Source organism: Spinacia oleracea, chromosome 6, assembly GCF_020520425.1.
Source record: "Spinacia oleracea cultivar Varoflay chromosome 6, BTI_SOV_V1, whole genome shotgun sequence".
Lineage (NCBI taxonomy): Eukaryota > Viridiplantae > Streptophyta > Magnoliopsida > Caryophyllales > Amaranthaceae > Spinacia > Spinacia oleracea.
Window position 1 is genome coordinate 102,076,550 of NC_079492.1, and position 10,991 is coordinate 102,087,540.

At 35.2% G+C, this 10,991-nt stretch overlaps 1 protein-coding gene across 1 annotated transcript; it reads right to left on the reverse strand.

The window, feature by feature from the left end:
* Window positions 1-466: 466 nt before the first annotated feature.
* Window positions 467-2,844, reverse strand: LOC110804726 (transcription factor DIVARICATA). Its single transcript, XM_022010337.2, has 2 exons — window positions 1,464-2,844; window positions 467-1,301 (listed from the first exon to the last, which is right to left on the reverse strand). Exons 1-2 carry the CDS (start codon window positions 1,886-1,888, stop codon window positions 788-790), a joined length of 939 nt encoding a protein of 312 aa, XP_021866029.1. The 5' UTR covers window positions 1,889-2,844; the 3' UTR covers window positions 467-787.
* Window positions 2,845-10,991: the final 8,147 nt, after the last annotated feature.

Here is a 10,991-nt window from a genome sequence, read left to right on the forward strand (position 1 = left end):
ATAAAACTTGCAAATTTCTGGGTTTGTAATTTGTTTGAGGCATGATATAAAACTGGTGTATGTCTGTAATAGTGTTATATGAATAATTATGATAGTATGTTAAATGTTCCCTGTCTAAAATATACAGTCCTTTAAGAACATGGTCATGATTGGATATTCATATCATATTCAAGGCCGTACTTGGTCCTTTCTTCATCAAATCTAATCTTGTACTCGGTACTTGTTTACCTAAAAACAAAGCATATGCTGATCTCTGTTGAGTATCTTCCCTATGTTTCTTAATAGTTGCCAGAATTTGTTGATGCTGTGTTTTTTTTTGCTTTGCTACACTGGGGTTCGTTTATCACTAGTTTAACAGTAAGTGAATGTCATAAATACCCTTAATGAATGGGGAAAAGTCATACAGTAATAAAATAAAATACAAAGAGGGGAATTGGTATTTGGTATTCCCAATTGGAATAAATGATTAGAATTAGTTGTACAAAATCCAATAGTTTTCGATGTTGTAAGCCAAATTACAATTCTGTTGCGTCTCTTTCACTTATAATTTGATATTATCATGGACTAATAATATTCACATAGATAATACTCCGTACCGTACCATACCATACCATACCATACCATAGTAGAGACTAGAGAGACAGAAACCACAGCTATGTTCTAGAAAACATAAAAATAAAGAAACCAACCCGAAAAACAAAGATGGAAACAATACAAACTCAAGTACTAAGATTAAGACAACATCCTTGTTAAAAACACTAGGGAGTGGAGTAATTAATCTCCCATGTCATCCATGAGGATAGTGTTGTGTTGGTTGAATCTGGAAACCCATGGTTTGAGGTCCAACATAGTTTTCTACAAAATCGGTCCTCTGTAAATTCTGGGCTTGAACTTTAAAACCATAAGAACCAACTCCAACACCATAGGGTGCCATGAACAAGTTACCTTGCATGGAGTCGAAAGCGATGGCTGTTCCATTGCTGGATTGATCCCACTGGAAATGTGTTTTTGGCATGGTAATAGAATTAGCCTGCTGTTGGGTTTGCACTGTAATTGTGGATTGTTCAGGTGAATTAGACCTCTTGCTGTTATTATCCGGTGAAAGAGCTTCATTTTCGAGATTCACGGTTGTTATGTCATGAATACTTGCTCTTCTCTTGTCTTTCCCTCCTGATAGCTGCCTTATGAAATATTTTTGTGCATGGCTTGCCACTTGAGTTGGAGTTCGTGTTACCACAAAATTCCTTGAAATGTTCCTCCAATCTCCCTTCCCATATTTCTTCAACCCCATCAAGAACAACCTGAAAATTTAATTATTATGCCATCAAATTCCATTCTACATGTAAATCAACTCAAGATCAAAAAGTCAAAACAAACAAGATCCCATTATTATTATTTTTTATTAACAACAACAGTGTTTGTAAATTGTGAATTAATCAAACAATAATTAGCTCTAGACTTACTTATGCTCATCCTCAGTCCATGGAACCCCCTTCTTCCTCTCTTGATCCGACCCACGAACACCGGGCGGGCCCCTCTTGCCACCAGGGCTATAAGTGTTCTTATAAGCATCATAACCATGGTTGTTAACCCATTCCAAGGTGAAAGCAGAGGCTGTATCGTAACCAGGAATCGGGACTAAACCAGCTTCAATATTACTAACATCATCTTCCAATTCCTTGTATTGTTTAATAACATCTCCCACTGTTTTACCAGGGAGCATAGCTGCTACCTTTTGCCAACGATCCGGGGTATCCTTATCATAAACAGCAAGCGCATTCTCGAATCTCTTGTTTTCTTCTTGAGTCCAGGTTGTGCTCCTACTTTCATCAATTAACCAACTTGCACTTGATAAGTATGATGATAGAACTTCCATCTCCCACTTCATCAAATTCCTTTATGATTGATTGCTCTCTCAAAGGATATGTTTTCACCCCCCAGAAACCAAATGTATAGGTTGAGATTTTACAATCAGAATTTTAGAGAATTAAAGAGAGAGAAATTAGGGGGGAGAGAGAGAGAGAGAGTAGGAGCATTTGAAAGGAATCAGAATACTCCCACCTCTTTTTCTTTTCTTTTTTTACTTTTGCATAATAGGCTATACCCCCCTCTTGAGGAATCTATCAAAAGACCCACCTATGCCAATATATCAAAGAAATCTATCAAAAATATCCCAACTTGAGAATTTTTTTGAAAATAATTAGCAGAGTAGAAGAACAGAAATTGAGGGTTTATAATTACCCCCCAAAAGGAAAATTTAATCCGAAAAAGGAAAGATTTTATTTTTATTTTCCTGGATTGGAAGATAGAAGCTTGTGCTAATACTAGAAAGGGGAAATCTTAGAGGTATGTTCAATTGGGGCTGCCATAGCTAAATCAGGAAAGTTTCAGAAGAGCAGAGCAAGTTTTATTGTGATGAAAATAGAAGGTCTGAAAATGGAAAACAGAGTGATTGTGGAAGCAGAGCATTTTGTAGGAGTGAGAAAAACACACAAAATTCAAGCAACAAAATAGGAGGCCAAAGAGAAAGATCTGTTCTTTCTTCTTTTATCTTTTTTTCTTTTCTTTTGCCTTTTGCCTTTTTCCTTGAAGTTTAAGCAGCAAAGTAAAGAGAGGAGGGAGGGAAAGTAAAGGGAGAGAGGTTCAAGGAATGAATCTAAATTTTAGCACATCTATGCACAAGGAAAGAGGGGGGGAGGGTGATTAATTAAAAAGAAAAAGAAAAAAGAAAGGGAGATCTTTGAGAGACAGGGCAGAGCAGAGACAGAGGTGGAGAGAGAAAATTAGAGAAAAGGGTGTTGAAGTTGTTGGGTTGTGATTGGTTGATATGGTGTTTTTGGATACTGCAACTAAATTTGAACCAACTTCATGCTTTTTTTAATTCATGGAAATTTTTAATAAACTGCAGAGCTTAATTTGTACACTATCAGTGTGTTACTTTATATTTTTTTTATTTGGAATATTTATTTGAGGATGGAAAACTTTGACAATGAAATATTCACTTGTATACTTCATATATGGTAATGGTAAAAAAAAAATCACCCATGTGAGATCTTGTTAAGTTTATACGGAGTATCGACATTAAATTTGAAAAGTTAATAGAATATGATTTTTATAATTATGTACTATCTCGAGAAACGGTCATGCTACACCGTCACGTTTTAGATACTTCGTAGGATTTAACGTTTTCAGTAGATAGTACTTCGTATTTTATACCAACTGAAAACACTGGGAGTGTATTGTAAAGTAGTGATCTGGTAAGGTAATGTTCCTAAAACGTTTAGTATATTAGTGGTTTAGAGATACCAAATAGCACTTGATGGTAGTGAATGTTCTTTTAAATATTGTCTTGAGATGATCAATAATCCAGCACAGTTTGTCAAGATTTTTCGTGTATTCAAAGAAGGAGATCGCCTAGCATATTGGCTTGCTAATCAAGATGTTGCTTAACCTAATTGTGTCCTTAGTTTAGAATTTGCTCCTTTAGGCTTATCTAGGATCAATGAGGATAATCCCTCAAGTTGTTCTTCCTAGCTAGCTTGCTTTTCATGGTTTGTGTCACTTGCACATTATTGGTTACACCATATGCGCCTAATTTCAATTCTAGTCTCTTAATTACTCCTTTCGTTCTAAAATGTTGCCCAATTACAATATTTTGGGTTAAATTTTAAAAACTTTGACCATGAATTTTCATTAACCTATAAGAAATAATATAGTCATGTGAAGTCTTATTATATTCGTTTAATATACATTTTTTAAATATTAACTTTTTATAATTTTTACGCGTATAAAATTAGAGTTATTTATTTTTTAAGTCGTGTCATGAAGACTGAAAAAGTCAAATGGACAATGTTTTATGAGGAAAAAAAATCCCCACTCCTCTCTCTCTACCTACTTTCTCACTCATCATTTTTCATTTTTCCCATTAGGAAAAAAAAACCTCACCCTCTCTTATCCATGAGCAAAATAAAATCACATCACCCCTCTCCCTCGCCCTCTCCCTCTACACACTACTTCTTTCTCTAACAACAACAATAATAAAAAAATAAAAAATAGAAAATTAGAAGATGAGTTATTAAGTTTTTGGTAATTATAATTGTAAATAAGCAAATTAGAGAGATAATTTTTTTTTTGTTAAATTATATCGATATGGATGTCCATTTGTAGATCTCAAAATTTTATGACCAGTAATTTTTTTTATTTTTTTTATGAATCAGAAATATAAAAAAAATGGCATTTGAAAAACAACTGTTATAAAGATTTTCATGGCATTCCACAAGGCGTGTCATGATTGGCTGAAAATTCCCCATCTAAAAACAAAAAATCCCCATGCCATGGGAATTTTCATTTTCCACAACCCCAAGAGCAAATTTTTCCCAATCATTTAAGAGCAATATTTTGGCTTTCCCCCCTTAATTCTCCCCAATATGCAAACAAAAACTTAATGGTTAACAATGTGATTATGTTTAATTTTCTGCATTTAGCCCTTATACTCATCTCTAAGGACTCAGTTGCTTAATTTTTCAATTTTAATTACAATTTGAGATTGACAAACTAATAGATGCGTATCACATTGTTATATACAAGATCTACCGATATAATAATATTAATATGAGAAAATGATAAAGGTCGCAACTTATGACTTAATCAGTGTCACAATGAACATTGCATGCTTATATGTCATGATTTAAATTGGAAACTAAAATACTTAACTTATATAACATATTTTACATGTTACTAAAAAGGTAGGAAAATTTTATTATTCTAATTTACAACTTGAATAATATAACTTTTTATTTCAATTTTTTTTTTATAATTTGTATAGGAAATAACATATGATCAATATTTATTACTCCATGATTTTATACGTAGTAGTATTACATTTCAAAATTAAGCTTAAAAGATGTTAACTTAAGGTTGACAGCAAACGTAAAACAACCATTATTCTCTCTCTTTTATCTTCTAGGGTTTAAGTTTTTTTTTGACCGTTTAGGCCGAAAGAAGTCTAATTTTTTTCGAAAATTATACTATTTCCGAACCTTTTCGTTTTTTCACTGTTTTCTCTTCATGTTTTGTCCTTTTTTTTTTTGGTTTATTTTCTGTTGGTTTCTTCCTAGTTTATTCTTGGGTCGTTCTCAATTTATTTATGTTTTTCCTAGATTTTCTAGGTTCTCGATTCTCATCCATGGATACGAATTTTATTTATAAGGTTTCAATAATTGAGAAGGAGATTTGATTCATACATGTTTAGGGTTTATCATCAACTCGTCGATCTGAAAAATTTGTGTGCCCAGATTGCGAAAAGCTCTATATGGAAAAATGCGAAAACATCGAAAATCACTGCTCGCGACAAGTTAGAAACGGTAGGGTACGAGCTTTGCGTTAGGATGCATAATAGTAATTGTTTTGATTGTTTTTTTGGTGCAAATGAGCTCAAGGGCGGGGATGAGAATCGATCACAGGATCACCTGGAACCGGGATGGAATCTCTAACCAATTGAGCTATCCATCACTCTCCGTAATTGTTTTGATTGTAATAATTATGTATTTTCTTTGAATCTGTAATATACATATCTATTTTTATCACTGTAGATATCGTATGCATGATTATTAATGATATTGTTTTTCTCCTAAAAAAAATCTTAAAAATAGATCGAACTACGAAAGAGAAATGAAATGAAAGCTGATTTTTTTTTTTTTTGGGTATTTAATCTATACCTAGTATTTAAAAAGGATAACCATGGATAATTGAATGACACATGTCACCCCATCTTTATTCCATCCATTTATTTTTATTTTATAAAATTTTTCTTTTGTTGCTTGTTATACAAAATATTTTACAGCTACAATACCGCTTCTACAGTTCCACTTCATCTTCCTTTTTAACACTCAATATTAATTCATCATTTAATTTATTTTTTTCAACTTCCACCTTTACATTCATATTATGCCCACTAAAATCACAAAATTACAATAAAATTAGCAATTTAAAAGTCGGCTAAATAACCACTATATAATTGCCTGTTCTTTAAACGGGCTTAAAAGCTAGTTATGTTTAAATTAGGAATTGATTCAATTGAAAAGAGAAACGAAGCGTAGGACGACACCTCACGGTAGATGATGGCTACTCCACCACTCAATTACAGACTCGTTTTGCTAAGCTATCATTAGGGTGTCAACTCTCAAGCTTAATTTTTATTTACCTTAATTTTATCAAATTATTTAATTAGTAGACTTGCTTCTTTTCATAACTTCCAATCTTTTGTCACCAACCAATCTTTGAACTATGAGATGTTGTTTTCGATTTAGGGGGGGGGGGGGGGGGGGGGGGAGGGTTGGGGGTTATTTAAAATATGTCGAACAAAATTAAGAATTATTTGACAGATTTCGATGAAAAGTAACTCATAATTAAATAAGAACAATTTGTTAGACTTTAAATCATCCTTTCTGACATTTTCAAAACTACAGTTCATATATAAAATTCATTTATATAAAAATTCATTTCCAACGTGTAAACATACTTTTAACAATTTAAGACCTGTTCGATATCGTTTTTTATTTTCTGTTTTTAACAAAACTAAAAACCATCTAGCAATGGTTATACTAGGTATGTACTAGTGCTTGCTTGCTGATATTTTTAAAACTGTAGGTCATATGTGAAATTCATTTCCAACATGTAAACATATTTTTAACAATTTAAGGCATGTTCAGTGTTGTTTTTTGTTTTTCGTTTTTTACAAACTAAAAACCAAAATGTGAAAATCACATAAAAGTAGTTTCCAATTTTTTGTTGTCAGTTTTCAAATTCAACATGGTTACTTCAGTATTCGCTCTAAGGGTGCGTTCTATTCATCTAATTTTCACTTATTTTTCCTGAACTTATCTTATATGAACATATCTAAACTTATACATTATATGAACTTATTTGAACTTATACAGTGATACTTTAACAGACTCTTCTACAAGCATACGGTAATTAGAATCAAATTGTACCCTCTGACTCTCCCTAGTTTAAGCCAACAAACCCTTCACTATCTCTTAGTACCTGGTGTATAAGGTATTTATCAGATTAATGGTGTGAGTAGAGGCCTGACCATCTCTCGTAGGAGAGGATTCGTCTTACTCTGCCTCGGGATTGATGCTCTGGGGTCATCATGTGGGATTTAGGAGAGGAAGTGCACTTTCTTCATGGACAAGAGTTGTTGGTCTAGGAGGATTTTCCAGAGAGATGTCATTGTTTTGATCATCGTCCTCTTGTGGATGTCCGCTTCTGTTTCTCATAGTCTTAGGTGGCATAATTTTTGATGAAAAATTACGCAGTTAGAATTGCAAGATATTTATCAAATTGCTGACTATCTCTCCCACTGTGGTCGCCAAAAACTTGTTGACGCTATACGCGCGCGAACAAGCAATAACACCTTATTTTGTAGGGCGGATAAAGGTGTCTAGGGGTACTTCCCTTAAAAGACGGTTGACCATATTGTGTAGAGACCTTGCTCGCGAACGAGTATTTTGTAAGAAATCACCAAATGTATTCCTTTTTATGACAAAGTTAATGCGAAATGAAATGCTTACGAAAATAGCATACAAAGTTAAACAAATATCATTGATTCATATGTAATAAAAACTAGACAAACAATAATTCATGAAGAGATGTACCTCCATGGTAAATGCTTGGAAAACACACTAATGTAATTGTCGGAAGTTCTTCAATACATGGGATAATTCTACGAACTACTACTACGCTACTAAGCCTAGGGCTACACTAAGCGCTAGGGCTAAAGCTAAAGAAATCTGCGAAAATTATGAAATTCTTTGTTTGTGTGTTGATGATGTACTTCCAAATGCCGGTTTTTGATGTATATATAACCCCAGTAAGAGGAGGTTGAAGAGCAGTTTGTGGGAGATTGGGAGTTATCCCCATAACTGCCTAAACACAGGAGAGAAAAAGGGTAATCGTGGCCACATCATCCTTGACTTATTCCACGCTTCTTAACTTCCTTACTTCTGGCGCTGGGAATTTGATCTTCCTGGGCTTGCGTCTCTCTTAAGCTTTTCTTCATTGGTGTCGTTCTGCTTCTTCTTCTTCTTGGGATTATGATTCGATTGGGCCTGACTTTAATGTTGGGCCTTTTATTAGTTTAGGGCACTTGCCTACCATGTACCCTTGTTAAGTGTAGTTTTACAATGTGTACAACAAAATGTCCCCCTAATTTGATAAGGAGCATATCGTACTTATCGAAATTACCCTCTTAGTGAAAAAAGGGTGATTCGATTAGCAAAAAATATAGGTTGTGTGCTTCTCATATCTGACTTTGAGAATTATGTCTACATCTTGGTTTAGGTGAATACCAAGGGTAGACTCTTTGACTCTGGTTGTGATTTGTTTTGTGACTCTTGGGGGGAGTCTATAGGTGTGTATTCAAGACGCTGTTTCTTCTCTTTAGTAGGCTTCCATAATCCGTAACTCTAGTGGTCATGTTATTTCTTCGTGGCCCAAACTAATCGATTTCACCTTCCTCGTCATCAATGAGTCGTCATGGAATCATTTTCTTTGCTATGCATTTATCCCCAATTTGGCATGCGCACTCATAATACACCACATCGATCTTATCATCTGCCTTGCGGATATAGCCAATGTCATAGATCCAATACCTTTCTACGATGGTACACCTGATGAGTGTGTATATTGGACAAGATGGGTATCGGATTTTGACAACCTCTCTGCCCCAGGCTTTACAAACCCTGATGGATTTTTCTTTGGTTTGATTGTCCATTCGGATAAATATGTGGGTGTTTAAAATATCGAGGCCCTGGTCTAGTGTTGCAGCGCTTGGCCCCTCATCCTGGTCGTATATTGATTCGACCATTTGTTTATCCCCGGAATGTTTTCAAAAGGCAGTTACCAGGGCTAATTTGAAGGCAATGTGTCCTTCACCCAATGTGCATTAGTCTAATACCAAGATTCAAATTAATTACGAATAATTACTTAAGTAAGATCAAATGATCGGAACAACTAGCTGGAGCAATGTTTCTGATCAGTGAGTTCTAATCCTTATTAGGCTCACAACTTACTCTTGACTGAACCTACAAGGTCACACCAATGACAGGAAACAGATCGCCGGATGAAATGAATCGAAAATTCATTTAATGGCTTTTCTGGAAATTAGTTCAAAAAACATAATATACGATATGACGATGGATCGGAATCATATATCGTATTGCGTATATTCGTAAGCTGGGTGAAACGAATAATCGTATCGTACGACGTTGAATCGTATCGTACTATACGATAAAGGATTCTCCAAAGGGTCATCAGACGCATACGAGCAGCTGCCAGCCCAAGAGCCGAATGCGCAAGGCACTCGAGGTCCATGGGCGGCAATGCACCGCGCCAGCGCTCAAGAAGGACCAAAGCCTTCGGCTAGGCGCGCCCAAGGGTACAGTAGCAAGCAGGGTGCACAACACGGCTCCAAGGCCCACGGCTGTGGCTGCTCGCGTGTGCGTGTGGGCTTGCGGTAGGTTGGTCGTCCATTTGGTCGGTTGGCTTGCTTTGTTGATTAGGTTATTATTATAACCTATACCCATGTTTTCTACATTGAACTAATTAACATACATTACACACAATCCTAGGAGTAATGTTAGAGCCCTAATTCTCTCTTTGCCTCCCAAGTGTGTTCTTCCCAAAATTCTCAAAACCTTGATCAAGATCTAAACTATCAATCATCAAGGCGGATCTGCACTGTCGGTGAACCCAGTAGAGGACCTATAATTGAATTTCTTGTTTGTGTTTGTAGACTAAACGGAAAACACACTGCAAATGTATGAATTACTTAATCTGTACTTTATACATGTTTCCTGGCTCTGGGATTGTTCCGCTATCATGTTATTCGTTTAATTGTAAATCGGAATCTCGAATTTTCTGACCCTAATATGATTGGAAACGGCGTTTTAAAATCAACTCATGCGGTTAGAATGTCAAAAACAGGCCCCAGAGTTGGCTTTTTTGGGAGTTTTTGTTGTTTAATGAATTAAATCGTTAAATTTGACGGGTTTTTAAATTAATTATATGAGGAATTCGACTTATAATCAATTGAAAATTTTCCCTACTTTTGTTTATAATATTATGAACCTATAATAATTTTTTTGTTCGTATATTTTAATTATAAACCCTAATCCCAATTTTTTTTTGCTAAGCAAGAGAGTGATAATATTAATGATCAACCAGTTACAACTTGAGCTAATTTCAAGTGATACAAACCAACTAGGTTGGACCCTATGCACTAGGAATCAGGAAGAACAAAGCTATACAAAGCTAAAAGAACCAAACAGCAATGCCAACAGGCAATCTACAAAGTTGTAAACCAAATGCTATCTCTCTTGCTTACAGATTTTGGCAGAATCACTTGAATTCTGCTCCTAACCAATTGTTTCAGACTCTCCACACTATGACTAACTGTGGGAATGGAGCTTTCCCAAAAACTAGAATTCCTGCTCTTCCAGATCAGATAAACAGAAGTACCAATGGCTGCAAGATACACTTGCTTCCTGAATTTTGAAGCTCTACATTGTCCAGTTTTCCTGACTAACTGAACCAAGTTGCCATTAACTGAGATTCCTAACCACTTCTTCACTGCCTGGATTATCTGACTGCTATAATGGCACTGAAAAAATAAATGTTGATGACCTCATCCTCTAAGCCACAAATCAGACAGAGAGGAGATTGACTAATTCTAATCCTTGCCAATTTAGCTATAGTATGAAGTCTGCATTGGACAGCTAACCAAAATATAAACCTGTGCTTGGGAGTGATCAATCTGTTCCATACCATTCTATCCCAATGCACTCTAGGCTTCACCCCTGCTAATTTCTCATAAACTTGTTTCACTGAATATTGAGTCATACTCTTCAACTCTGTCACAGTAAAAAACTATTTCAACCTCTCCTTTGTGTTACAAACTTGTTTCCAGTACCAACTAGCAGAAGAGCTAG